Source organism: Oryzias melastigma, unplaced genomic scaffold, assembly GCF_002922805.2.
Source record: "Oryzias melastigma strain HK-1 unplaced genomic scaffold, ASM292280v2 sc00348, whole genome shotgun sequence".
Taxonomy (NCBI): Eukaryota; Metazoa; Chordata; class Actinopteri; order Beloniformes; family Adrianichthyidae; genus Oryzias; species Oryzias melastigma.
The window spans coordinates 89,676-104,234 of record NW_023416946.1 but is presented as its reverse complement, the minus strand read 5'-3'; the positions used below and the strand labels follow the sequence as shown (position 1 = coordinate 104,234).

The window sequence follows — 14,559 nt, the reverse complement described above, 5'->3', positions numbered from 1 at the left end:
TCTCATAAATGCTGTTTAATTTTTTTTTCCTTTGCAAGAATGCAAAATTCATTTTATCATCGTCTAATAAATCTGCTGGATTTTTTTTTTAATTGCCATAATATCATGAATAACTTTATTTTCCTCTGCTTTTATTTCAATCTAAACTAAGCTTTCAAATAAAAGTATCAATTTCTAATTTAAAAAGTTCCCAGTTCTTTCTTCTTTAGCTTAATTATAGAAATAAGAGACTCATTCAGAAACCTTTTCTTGTACTATGTCCAGTTTAAGTAGTAAGTTATTTAGAATCCAATAAGCTTTCCTGTTTTGGGGCCTAGTCTGAGATAATTTAATAGAAATAGAAATTAGTTTATGATCTTTTAGTGGGGAAGGAAAAATGTTAACTTCAATATCATCTGCACTTAAACAATCAGACACCAGCCAGTAATCAATGTGAGACTGTTTGGATCCATCATTATTACTCCAGGGATAAACAGAATCTGACAAGGATTTTTCTCTCCAAACATCTTTCAGGTTATATCTCTGCATGATAAATATAAGGGACTGTTGGAAGTTATCGCTCGTGGTGGCCATCTGCCCAATTGATTATTTAAAACCTTAATAAAATCCCCTCTCATTAAAATAATAGCATCGGGACGGCGTCAAGCACACGTCAGATTAATGCGTTTTTAACGTGACAAATCTGACAGCCCTAATTTTTTTCATTTCCGAGTATTTCTCCTCTTAAATCAATCAAAGTGTCTTGGACAGACTCTGTTTGAATGAATGATCTTCTTTCCATCAACAGCTCTGCTGCACATGCACTAAACCCTCATCTGTTCCTAGTGTCTAGTTCAGGTTCTGGAGAAGAGAAGATGGTATCTTCACATTGACTGCAGTCAAATGAGCCGCCGTTCACATTTCTGTGGTCAAATCAGCATCACTGGATTTTTGGTGTGAGTTTCATCCAATACTTATGGTAGCAGGACTGAGAACGCTGGAAAATGACTCTTTCTTCCTACAAAATAAATCAACATTTCAGGATTCACATTTTGATTCATATGTTGGCACTTAACTGAAACATGACACAAATTGCATGGTCATATTACACTAGTATCAATCCAAAACCATAATTATAAGATCCGATTGAATATAGAAATGTTTGTCAAACGGTTTCAAGAATGTTTATTAAACAGAGCTGAGAATAGAACAGGCTTTGAGAGCATGGAGGAGTCTGTGGAGTTCTGCCTGTGATGAAGGACGTTGGCGTTTTATAGAGTCATACAAACAACTTTGTCAGGAACTTAAGATAGGAATGTTAAGTGTCTAATATGGACAGTCAAAATGTTTAGACATCATGATAGAACGCCCTGGCAAGAAACAAACAGATCTTGTGACTTCTAACTGTGTGCAAAAGTCGCTCACTGAACGTCACGGATGAAAACTATAGGAAATGTATCTTTTCCATCACAATAGCTCATAATGAAAATAAGTAAGCTTTGTTTGCGGTAACATACGTGCTGGAGGTCCATTTTTCAGTCTTGTTTAGCTCCTGGCTCTTTTAATGGCGCTCGCCTCTCCGGATCTTTAGGAACGCGATGAAACAATGAACAGTATCCCCCTCGCTTATTCTAATTTCTAACTCAAGACGGTTGGGAGAAATGCTTGTGTCTGACGGAGGTGCTGAGGTGATCTCCACACAGCAGAGCGCAGCTGAGCGTGGACGAAAAAACCCTGATATGTTGAAGAAGATAACGGCTGAGAATAATTATCCTCAGCAAATGGTTATTATTGATTTAGAAGGAAGCATGCGCTCCTGGTTTTAAGGTACAAAGTAACACCTCATCCAAAAGGAAATGCAGAGGGGAACGAGCCTTTTCTGTCTGTGCTCCAAAGCTCTGGAACGCTTTGCCACTAAATATTAGACAAGCCACTTCCCTGTCCATTCTTAAAACTAGACTGAAGACTCACTTTTATAGCCAGGCTTTTATTCACGTGTGAGATGTTTCTCTGATTTTACTTTCAAATTTTATTGTATGTTTTTTACCTTCTGTGTTTTCTTTTATCGTGTTCTTACCTTTTATTATGTTGTTTTTATCTTTATTCACTTATTTTATTACATTTGTTTTATTACGCTTTTTAGTTTTTAATGTTCAGCGCTTTGTTTCAATTTTAAAATTATGTTAAAGCGCTTTATAAATAAAGATGATGATGATGATCATCATCTGTGCCAAAAAGTACGCTGATTTACAGTCTAATAATAATAATAATAATAAACTATTTGTGTTGAGCAATAATCCAGTGTTCTTTAATGAATGTTTATAAAGCGTGATCAGTGTTTTTGATGACTATGGATCGGTACAGACATCCTTTGACCACGAGGGTTCCCCGTATTCGTTGATTTGGCATATTTGTGTGTCCCTCCAGTCCCTCACCAACACGAATGAGGGGGGGCACTGTACCTTTGCTTTTTCCACGTCTTTTTGTCCAATCTGGGGCGCAACAGTTATCTGCAGCAGTCAGCCGCTTCAATTCCGCGGGCCCAGTTGCTGGCAAAATGGCGGCACCTTGAGGTGGACGACCCTGTATGACGTCATCTTCTGCAGCTCTGGGGGTACTTCCTGTTTAAAATGCAAAATCGGTGTCAGTCCAGTTCTCATGTACAGTCAATGCTAACCTTTCTTTACTGATAAACATTCCAATAGTTTGAATTTGTTTTAGCCCCCAGAAGAGGAGAGCTTACCCTCCAATCCTCCTCCTCATAGCGTTGCTGCCGGATTCTCTCCCCTCCTCTGCCACACCCTCTGTCTTTATTTTTTGACTCCCCCGCCAGCACCTGCTTTACAGCACCCCTCTATTTGTCCAGTGAGGTCATCCCTCTGTTCTCCCTAATCCTGCGAGGTGCTCGTCTTTCTGCCTCCGCTTAATCCGCCTGTGGCCCCCAGCCCCGAGCACACGCACACACCTGCACGGATGTCCGCAGAATTGCAGTTATTCTTGTATTGTATGCTCACGCTCAGTTATTCCACAGCATGCAGACACACGCAGGCATTCAACCACACATGACAGCCTCCACCTCCTGCTATAAAACGGCACCGACTGTCTTCATTTGTTATTCTCTGGGTCTGTCATCTCCTCTGTCTGCTGATTTCACTGCTCTGCTCAGGTATGTCCACTTGAGCATTTTTCTCACAGCTTGAGATCAGAAATAAATACGTTTGTATTGAATTAATGCGCTTTATCTGCACTGTTTCTTCCTTTATCTAAAACGTATTCAATTATTGAAGAAACAAAAAAGGTTTAAAAAGAAAAGTTTGAGTTTATCTAAAGCAAATTTTGATGAAGTAGATGGAAGCCGTCATGATCAGATTATCGCCGTCAAAATTCAGACATGAAAGTGATTAGATTGATTTGAATTTAAAATCCATTTACAGGCTCTTTTTTTCATCCACATCTAAACTGAACAAAGGTGGAATTTCTATTATTAAATTGATCAATTTGATTTTAGAATGAACATAAACCAGATAACCATCCTGTGAGATAAAAACAATAAAAGGATGTTTGGAAGGTAACAAAAGAGGTTTTGAAGCTCCGCTCTCATCATGACATTCTAGCTCAAAGGTGTCAAAACTTTTTGCAAGGGCAGTTTGGTGAGGGAGCACTCTTTTGTGAGGCCTGCATTTATTAACCCTAGAGCATTTTCGCTGGAAAAAGTTACTCCATCAATTTTCTGGGTAATTTTTATCGATATAAAATATCCAATAACAAATATTTTTCAATGATCAAACTATGACAACACATAATAAATTAGAGTACTTTTCTTTTATTTTCAGCTGTAGTTTATGTAACAACATGGAAAATAAAAACATAGGAAGATCCTGAAAATATGCTAGAAAATTACTGAAAAATTAAGAAATCCTAAAAAAGATACTGGAGTCTTGACCTGTGATCCAACCACAGGTGGGGGCCCAAGGTGGTCCAACCATTCCTGGGACATGTCGGACTTTATCTAGAGACCCGTGACACTCACAAAAATGTAACATATTGAAAATCTTGAAAATCACCCGGCAATAATAAAATACTTTTGGGTTTAACCCCTAAAATATCATTAAACGCAAATGAATTGATATTTGATTGCAAAGGGATACTTTTTATTTCTTCTCATGGGACAGAAATGCTTCTTGCAGACAAGAAATAGAGCTAAACAATGATTTGGTCAATATAAATCTGGGTTGATATAAAATGTTATTCTCTATTACATGCACACCATAAACCTCCACCTTTAAATTATGTGAACAATGATCTTATTCAGAAGGGGTTTGATCACAGAAACAAAAGAATCTTTTCTATTATTTGGCCTTTAAGGTCAAGTCGCCACAGGTTATCTTCATAGGTTTATAATGGCTTATGACAGAATTTAGGTGTAGTTCTCAGTTCCTCCTGTAGGGAGCATATGATGACTGAAGCCTGCGGGCCACAGGTGAATGGGGGTCACATTCGGCCCACGCGCCGGACTTTGGACATGTCTGATCTAGCTATGATTCCATCTGAGTCTGTCGGCTCTAAAGGTGCGTTCACAGCGAACGCGATTGTTGGAGGCGGACAGTTTCAATGTTAAGTCAACGGTACAGACAAGAATTTAAGGCGATCTGAAGTTCCGCTGCGCAGCGAACTTACCGCGCGGCGAAAGAGGTGCAGGCCACGCGAATTAGGCTCAGTGTGAATGCACCAGTTTCAGTGTTAATAAAAAGTGTTTTAGTTCGCACACATCAGAGTAACTCAATATTATTCTGGTTTCATGTGTAAATGATTTTTTTTAACTTGATTTGGTTCGATTTATTTATTTACACACATAAGAAGTGCAAACAAGCAAATAAAAACAGAGATGTGAAGTCATGTGATGGTGTGTTACAGAAACCCATCTGGGATTTTCAAGATGGTAACACACATCTGTCGAAAAATAAAATAAAATACAGTAACTAAATAAATGAGAACTAGATTGAGGAATCTAAAGCAAAAAAACAACTAAACTAAAAAGTGAAACATTGGACCAATTAACAAAAGTTCTGTAATTTGTTACATTCTAAATATTTTGGGTTTGCGTTTTCTTTTTCAAAAAACAAAATCAAACCCATTTGGGATCAAAACCTTTTGTAGGTTATTTTTATTGAATCTTGCCATCAAGAACTTTACTCATTTAGTAATTAGTTGCCACGGTAACGGAAATAAAACTTGACTTATGGTTCTATGAATGAAGTTTTCTTGATTTTTTTTCAGTTTACTTCAAGCAAAAATAAAAAAAATCTGGGAATCCAAGCAAAATATGAGTGTTAACAGACATGACAGTTTTTGTTCTCTCTCCATAACTGTGGCTGATTCTTCCTCCTCCCACACTGACTGACTTGTCGTTGTGGCAGCTCTCTTCCGTCCGGTGAAGAACTCTCTGACAGACAGTTGTTGTTCTGTTGTGTGGGCTCACAAAAGGAGGGTGTGGAGGGCCTTTAAATTTAGCATCACGTCTGCTCCCTACATTCCTCATGTATACCAGGGGAGCACAATAAAGATCCATCCGTCCTCCCTTTCATCAGGCCGGTGGGATTAGCCACAGAAACACCCGTGTTCCCTTCAGGCTCCACCTCCCTCTCATGTCCATGAAAAGCATTTGGCTGCACGGCGAGCGGCCCACAGTACTCCAGAAGTGTGTCGGTTATGTCACTTTTTTCCTCAATATCTCTCCTTCAAATTTAGGAATTGAATATTTTATCCCAGAGTTTGGTCCAATCCTTCAGACTCAGCTGTATTTTCTGACTGTGACATCACTATTGTTCTCTGTGAGGACATTTTGTTTATCAGACACTAAATCTAATCTTTGACTCTGTTAATGTAGTGTTATTGCAGCTAAATCATTTTTTTTTAGTGGCTGTGACCGACCCCTACCTCCCTCCTCTTAAACCTAATAAAAGCAAACAGAAGCCTCCTGCCATTACCTCTAATGACGACGGCTTACTGCTGCGTACACACGTCTACCCTCCAGCCTGCACGCTCATTGTCCTTGACCACTAAAGCCTGTTGCCCTCTGGAATATGACTCTCACAGCAAATCCTCAGATTTTTTTCACCCCCCCACCACTCCATTCCTGACTGGGGCAATGAAATGCGCACCTCTTACTCATCCCTCTGCTGCTTCCACGTGATCCCCGATTCTCATCCTTGATCCCTTTATTCATAGATCCTAAGGAACAATGAGGGACGGTCCCTCCTGTCTGCTCTAACTTGAAAGTGAACGTTGATCTGAATATCTACAGTGGAACTAGGAAATACAGAGAGACAAACATCACATGTTTCAAGAGGAAAAAGATGAGAAAAAGCAATAAAAAAAGAAATAACTAAAGCCTGTGAAGGTCTAAGTGGAGAAGGTTGGAAGAACATTTTAACCTTCAGACTAAAAAAATGAAACATTAGATCAATAAACAAACGTTCTGTAATTTGTTACATTTAAAACCATTAGTTTTCATCAACTTAAGCATTTAATTAGATAAAAACTAATATTTTAAAAAGTAAAAAAATTACAGAACGTTTGTTGATTGATCAAATGTTTTACTTTTTACAGCATGTGATAACTATATCATTTTAGCTACAATGCACTCATAAAACTGTTAAATGTAAACAAAATCACAAAGTCACAAAATGCTTTATTGGTTGTTCTTCATTTATGTGAGATCACTGCCCTGAATCTTTAAACCACATGTGTCAAAGTCAAGGCCTGAGGGCCGGATCCGGCCCTCTGGGTGATTCTATCCGGCCCTCCAGATCATTTTATTTTATTGTTATTAATGACCCGATGTTATCTTGCGCTCATTTCTAACTTGTAGAATATTAACAAAATATATTTTTTATGGAGAGTAAAATATTGAAAGTTATTTAAGGTTTAATTGATTTATTCTAGAATAATATTCTTGCATTTTTATTATTCATAATTATGTTAAAAAGTTACAGTTTTAAAGTTTTAAAAATTGGCATTGTGATAGCTTTTTGGACTATTTCGGAATGTCCTAAAAAATTTTTTAGACAATTTAGGAGTTTGGCTAATATTTCAGCTACATGCTAGCTGTTTTTGCTAATCTAAGTTTTTTTTAGGCTGAGTTTGCATTCAGCCAATGTTTTAGCTGCTATCAGCTTAAGTGTTTTTTGGCTATTAATTTCAGCATCTTCAGCCAAATTTAGCTTACAGGATTCACACTAGTATTATCACAGGTAATGCTGTATATCTAGTTCATAATTATGTTAAAAAGTTATGATTTTAAAGTTTTAAAAATGAAGTTTTAGAGTGTTCAATAAATGTTTATCCTGTTCGGTCTGTGACCTATGGTGTGTTTTGGATTTTGGCCCCTTGTGTGATTGAGTTTGACACTCCTGATTTAAGCCATGATTTATGGTCTTCCTCAAAGAAATAGGAGCTGAAGTTCATCAGAGTCCAGAATAATTCTTAAAAGATGTGTTTCCATGTACACAAGTAAATGGAATAAACACCCGATCAGAATAAAAACGTGTCATGTAAACACGCTATTCGGAATACTCCGGCCCGATCAAACTCATTCGGATCCAGATTTCCTTCTGATCGAGGTTGGTAGGTTACACCGATTGTTGATCTGACCGAGGCTCGTGTAAATCAGGAGTGTCAAACTCAGTTGCACAGAGGGCTAAAATCCAAAACTCACCTTAGGTGGCGGGCCAAACGGGATAATCATTTATTGAACACTCTAAAACTACATTTTTAAAATTGAAAAACGTAACTTTTAAAAAAAATATGAACTATATATACAGCATTACCTGTTATAATGCTAGTGTGAATGCTGTAAGCTGAATTTGGCTGCCGAAGATGCTAGTGCTGATAGCTGAAGATGCTAAAAATAATAGCTGGAAATGTTAAAGCTGATAACCAGCAAAAATATTAGCTAAATGCTGAATTAGCCTAAAATACTGAAAAAAACATAGGTTAGCCAAAACATGTAGTTGATAAAGACAGCCAAACTTCAAAATAGGCAAAAAAACTGAAAAAAGCCTAAGTTAGCTGAAACAGCTAGCGTGTTGCTGAAATATTAGCTAAACTCCAAAAAAGCCTTAAAATCTTAGTAAATGCCTAAATAGTCCAAAAAGCTAGCAGAATGCCATTTTTTAAAACTATAACTTTTAACATTCATCTTCTTGGCCGATTTGTCCCTTTCGGGGTCACAGGGGTGCCAAAGTCTAAACCCGGCTTCTGATGGGCAAAGGCAGGGTTCACTCAGGTCACCAATCTGTCGCAGGGCCTCAATCACCTAAGGACAATTAGACTCAGTCACCATTTAACCCATGAAGCATGTTTTTGGACGGTGGGAGGAAGCCGGAGTCCCCGGTGAAAACCCATGCATGCACGGGGAGAACATGCAAACTCCACAGAAAGGTCCCAGCCGGGAGTCGAACCGGGGCCTTCTCGCTGTGAGGCAAGAGCGCTAACCACTGCGCCACCGTGCAGCCACTTTTAACACAACTGTGAACAATAAAAAGGCAGGAATATTAATCCAGAATAAATCAACATAATCATTGCTGCAACTTAAACCTTAAAGAAGTTTCAATATTTTACTCTCCATGAAATATATTTTGTCAAAATTATACAAGTTAGAAATAAACACAAGATAACATCGGGTCATTAATAACAATAAAATAAGATGATCTGGAGGGCCGGATAGAATTGCAGGACCGATCGGCTGCTCTCTGAGCAGAGCAGCAGGATTCATAGTGTTCATGTCAGTGAGGGAGGGGGGTGCTTTGTTACGGTGTGAGCTTTGGACCGCAGTCCGTCCGGCGGGTCTGTGCGAGAGACCTGCCGGACTCAGGAAAACCGTGTCTCCCAGAAGAAGTATGATCTCGCTCTGTACAGCATCTTTGTTTGTCTACAAAGGAACTCGCTATTTCTTCATTTTAGACAGTTCTGCGCGTGTCAAAATGACTTATTCTAATCAACTGTGTGGCACATTGAGCGGCAGTCACTTCCACTTGATGACGTCATCAAAAGTCACCAGTCAGCTAGCATTAGCGTGGAACTTCCAGCGCTTAAATATACACAACAACAGCGGTTTTATAACTTTAAAAAAGTCATGTTACAACAAAAAGTCATTACTTATATTTAAATGTTTAGCTGCACGGCGCGGAGAGCTTCGCTTCTCTCCACTTGAAGGGTGGGATGCTAAAAAAACAAATTTTGGACATCACTCTCACTGCAGATGCTCCCTCAAATGGAGGGGTAGAGAGACGGAAAGAATTTAGATTGGGCCTAAATGTGAAACATGTTAAATTCAGTGAACATTCTAGGCTGTCCTTCTTGAAAGCAAGATCCAAAATAAAAATAAAAACTCTGAACTGCCTTTCTCAGAAGAGATAAGGCTGTTTGTGACTTATTTAAACACTAGAACAAATACAATAGTCTGATTAATCCATTCGAGTCCCACATGTCAATCTAGGACTTGATGCCAATATTGAATACAGAAACACTTTACCGTTTCCAGGACAATTGAAAACCACGTCATCGAAATCAGAGGAAAATCTGCCGTCAGTATGAGCCAAGTCAAAGGTGGAGGAGGTAAAGGGGAACTAGAAAGTGAGAGAAACTCAATCTTCTCTGATGCTCCCCCCCTGGTCACATTCACACCTGTTGGCACCCCATCCATCTGCTGGCCGTCCCCAGCCAGGGGGGTGTCAGCAGAGCACGCTGTTTGTGTCAGAACAATGGCAGCTCAGGAGGACAGAGCAGAGCTGAGAGGATCAGAGTGTGGAATCCCAGGACAAAGGCTAAAACGACCTCCTGGGATTCAGAGAGGAGGACTCACTCCTGGTTCACAGAGTTTGAAACCTCAGTTTATTCTTCTAGATGCAATTAGGATTAGGATCTTCCAAGACCGTCTAAAGTTCTTTTTATATTTTTGCTTTTGTTTGTGCCAAAAAATAGACATAATTCATATTTAGTATTAAAAAAAGGTCATGGATGCAAATCCAAATTTCTTAAAGAATACAGTAAGACTATGAGGCTCCTTCTAGGTTTGATCAGTAGAAAACGAGCCCAAATGACTCTTTTACTGTTAAACGTTGCCGACCTCTGGTCTATACCATGCTTTTATTAAAGGGTACCCAAACAGGGAAGTTGGCTCCGCCCACAGCAGAAATGTGAAAATCCAGTCAGAGGGGTGGGGCTGATAATCAGGACTGTTATCATTACTGGAGCAGCAGATCATGACATGAGACTTCTGAAATGTGGGACCAATCACAAAATTCAACTGTAATACCTCGTTTCAACCTGTAGGGGGAACCACACAGATGGTTTTAGGCTATATTTTCAAGAATTAAACAAGTTTATTTTAAATTTGTCAAAAATGTGTCAATGACCAGCAGACAGCACTTTTAGAGCTCAATTTATAGAGGTCAACAGACAAAAAAAGTTGATTTAGGGTTTGGTTATCCTTTAAATTCTGGTCATTCTTGTCTTTATAGCCAGAAAAGCTTCTATGAAATCATCTATGAAGCGTTAAAACTGTTGACACCAGAAGATGTATTTCAATGATCACTCTCTGATAGAGAGAAAAAGGTAACACAGAAGTGAGTGTTCAGGGACAAAAAACTTTTTTTGTTTGTTTGTTTATAACCAATGAAAAAAAAGGAAAAGAAAAATATCTAACAATAAAAAGCACAAAGACAAAAGAATATCTTCACAAAGTTTATGCAAATCTCAGCATTAAGGTGCATTCACACTAAACACGTTTTGCGCAGTGGAGACGGCCAGCCCCAATGTTAAATCAATGGTACGGACGCGACACGATCTGAATTCCCCCGGCGCGATTTGAGCGACGGGCACAGCACGAAGGTCTATCAGAGGCTCGTTTTGAGCGACGAGGCTCGCGTTGGGCGGAGCAGCCATAATTTAAATATCTCAAGTTTGACAGGCTGCCTCGTCACATCAGCCAATCAGGATCTCAGCTTTGGGCATGTGACGTTTTCAGTGACTTTCGCTCCCACGGCGTAGCTCACTCTCTCGCTTTGCCGCTGTTATGCCGAGGTACGTTCCCCCTGCCAGACTTTGTATCCCCTGTTTCTGGCATCGTTGATTTGTTTCGTAAGGCTCATAATTTGTCCCAAAAGCGTAACAAGAAGCTGGATGATTGGAATATTCTTTATTCTGGGGCTTTGGGGAGTTTACTGTCATGTTTAAATTCTTTTTTATCCCATATTCTACATTTACCAGACGGACGCACGGATTCTGTCAGGTGCCTGCTGATCCAGCCTGCCAGAAGAAAGTAGAAACAGCCGTAGAAACAGCAATTATTTAATGAGTGACCATAGTTACATGCTTCCATAGCAAAGTCACTTTCATAAATTGTGTTTCTTATCCTAAATCAGTTAAACAAATGTTGTTGTTCTTTATTTATTTAACACAAGAAGCGTCTGTGTCATAGAAATGTGGGCAAAAAAATGCAGATAATAATTTTTTTTTTTATTAAATTAAAAAAAAACTCTCAAAAGCCCCAAAATGAGTATATCGACCATAATCATCCACGTTGTTTTTACACTTTTGGGGACAAAATAGGAGTCTTACGAAACAAATCAACGATGCCAGAGACTGGGGATACAAATGCTGGCAGGGGGAACGTACCATGGCACAACACCAGCAGACAGAGAGCCGCTGCGGGGTGCGGAGGCTGCCGGCTCCCTGCTTCATCGACACATTAAAGAAAAAAGAAAAAGGTCTCCTAATTTTATTTTTCTCCCCTCGGGTTAATAAGAGACAGAGAGCCTTCAAGCTCAGCCACAGAAACGCAGCGGAATAATAATCTCTATAACTTAAACATGGAGACATGAGACATACCGACGTTTTTGTAGAACTCTTCACAATAAATAAACCTGATTTATTTCTCAACATCATTTGTCTTCCATTGAGATATCCACAGACACGGTTCCTTAAAGCATCATCCTAAATGTATTAGTAGCTCCTCCCACACGCTGCCGCGGCGTCAAGCTAAGGGACACATTTTTGACAGGCGACAACCAGCTAATTCATTGTGTGACGAAAGAGGGGCGGGGCACGCAAATTTGTCACACAAATCGGGTTTGGTGTGAAACTACCTTTACTTTTTGCCGTAACCTTACTAGTTTTTACTCTGTGAAAACAATTCTCTTAGAAATAAGTCAAAAATCTTACCTGATTGGCAGATTTTCTTTAGATAAGCATACAAATCTGCCATTGGTGTATGAAAATGGTCTTTTAATGAGTTTTTATTACAAAAAAGAAATGTTTTCTTAAGCCAAGAAAATGGGTGTGACAAAAAACTTTCTTAATAGGATTCTTTTCTTGCAAGGCAGAAAATAAGACAATTTTTTGAAACAATTTTACTTTATTTTAGATTAATATTTACTCATATTTGTTTAATAGAAGATATTTCCAAATGTTATTTCAAAAAGTATGTCTTGATTTGATATCACCTCCCCTTTGACGTTTGCTCTTGATCTTTCTCCTTTTTTTACGGCAGCCATGTCGGACGCAGAAGAGGAATACGAGTAAGCTAACTGAGATTTGTGACTTTCTTCAGGCTTCAATCCATGAAATGTGATGTAACTGTCTTTTCATTTTTTTCTCTCTTCAGGGAACAGACTGAAGGTAGGTTTGTGGTTTTTCCACGGACAAACATAAATGGAAAGACTTCTACCTCACTCCGCTGTGGATTTTCTTCCAGAAGTTGAGGTAGAGGAGGCTGAGCCTGAGCCGCAGGAGGAGGCGGAGCCGGCTGAGGAAGAGGAAGAAGGTAGAGTCAGATCTGAAGTATTTAGATACCATAGAGACAAGTATTTCTTATTTAGAATTAAGCATCTTTTATTTTGAATCATTTCTCCTTCTTCTCTCTCCACTGGACCTTCAGAGCAGACAGAGTACCAAGGTGAGATGAAATCCCATCATGCATCTCTACCATTAAGTCTCAATCATCGTGTCTCAGTTTAGATGACAACACGTGAATCTGAAACTAGATTTACATTTTTTTTTTTTTTTTACTCCACATTGCATTTTTTTATCTTCACATGTCTCTCTCTGTTTGCATCTCTTTTTTCATTTATATTAAATAATTCCCTTTAATAACATCTGTGTCTTTTCATGTGACATTTTATCATCATTTGTGTATGTTTCACTGCACCTCTGTGCTCCGGCCCTGCAGATCAAGATGCTCAGGAAGAAGGTGAGACAAGAGACCAAGCCTTTTTGTGGAGCTCACCATCCATCCATCCATTCATCATCCATCCATCCGTCCGTCCGTCCATCCATCCATTAAAATCTAGCTTACTCAGTGATCTTGTACTTCAAGGTGCAATTACAGAGTAAGACCTTTTTGCACTTATAAGACACCTTATGTACTTCATTAGGAGAACTGTGAAAACTAAAAATTTTACCAAATATGTTTCAAGAATTAGAAGTAAAATTGTTTTAACAGCTCATATAAAACATTTAAAATGACTTGTTTTTAAAAAACTATACCAAATGTAGCAAATATCTAAATGTCCTATTTGAAATATAGAATATTATAGGCGAAATATGCTGTATTTCATATTAACTGTCTGTAAGATTTAGTCAAAGTCAAAACATGTTTGGTCATCGTTTTTTATTCCAAGTCCAATAATTGAATTTATCAAATTATTAAACTAAATAACTTGGTAAGATTTAGAGTTTTTGGTGAAAAGTAGGGATGTCCCGATCAGGTTTTTTTGGGCCCGATCCGATTCTGAGTCATTTGATTTTGTGTATCTGCCGATACAGAGTCCCGATCTGATACTTTTATGAGACATTTAAAACATGAATAAATTAAAGAAACAGATTAGTGTTGTCCCTTATTTATATTTCATTAAGCTTCTTTTATCATTTAAAACTTAAATAAAACACTTCTGTGAAGTAGCTTTAATAAACAAGTAAAAATACAGCAAATATAAACTAGGAAAAAGTTACAATTTTCTTGTTATATAAGTGATAATTAGTCATGTGATAAAGTTTAGTGACTTTAGCTTTAAAATCTTTAGAGCTATTGAACATTTTTGACCAAATGTGATTCCTGTCCTCATTTAAAATTCTTAAAAATAAATTATGATTTTGTTTTAGCATAAAATTTGATGAGTGTTCATGAATAGATGAAATCATTATTCACTTTCATCAATTAGTTTTTTGTTCAGATCAACATGAAAAATGTATTTTTAATACATTTGGGTTATGGGATTTTGGTTAAAAACTTCATAATCATAATTAAAACAATACTGGGAATGTTTGTTTTTTTTATAAAAAAATATTGTTATTGGGGACTTTAAGGTTTAAGTTGAATTATTCTAGAATAATATTCCTGCCTTTTATTTCTATGTTATGTTAAAATTTACGGTTTTAAAGTTGTAAAAATGGCTTTCTGCTGGATTTTTGGACTATTTTGGGATTTACTAAGATTTTTTAGGCTGTTTTGGAGTTTAGCTAAAAATTTCAGCAACATGTTAGCTGTTTTGGCTAATTTAGGCTTTTCTTTTAAATTTT

General features: G+C 37.9%; 1 protein-coding gene and 1 long non-coding RNA gene across 9 annotated transcripts in view; one reads left to right on the top strand and one right to left on the bottom strand.

Moving 5' to 3' along the window:
- Positions 1-957: 957 nt before the first annotated feature.
- The window catches only part of LOC112141073, an 18,422-nt gene continuing 4,820 nt past the window's right edge, over positions 958-14,559 (bottom strand). For 2 of the 3 annotated variants that reach the window (XR_002918319.2, XR_004947463.1), the window contains 3 exons: positions 12,710-12,787; positions 2,442-2,944; positions 958-997 (listed from right to left, as the gene is read on the bottom strand). This is a non-coding gene — a long non-coding RNA (uncharacterized LOC112141073). The remainder of the gene's footprint in view (positions 998-2,441; positions 2,945-12,709; positions 12,788-14,559) is intronic. The other variant, XR_004947462.1, reaches the window with a different exon arrangement.
- Positions 3,068-14,559, top strand: part of LOC112141072 (troponin T, slow skeletal muscle) — a 20,893-nt gene continuing 9,401 nt past the window's right edge. Inside the window, exons 1-6 of one of the 6 annotated variants that reach the window (XM_024264112.2) lie at positions 3,068-3,145; positions 12,533-12,560; positions 12,647-12,660; positions 12,737-12,805; positions 12,920-12,937; positions 13,211-13,231. In XM_024264112.2, coding sequence (XP_024119880.1) covers positions 12,535-12,560; positions 12,647-12,660; positions 12,737-12,805; positions 12,920-12,937; positions 13,211-13,231 — 148 coding nt within the window. In that variant the 5' untranslated portion in view covers positions 3,068-3,145; positions 12,533-12,534. The other 5 variants (XM_024264113.2, XM_024264114.2, XM_036210985.1 and 2 more) reach the window with 5 other exon arrangements.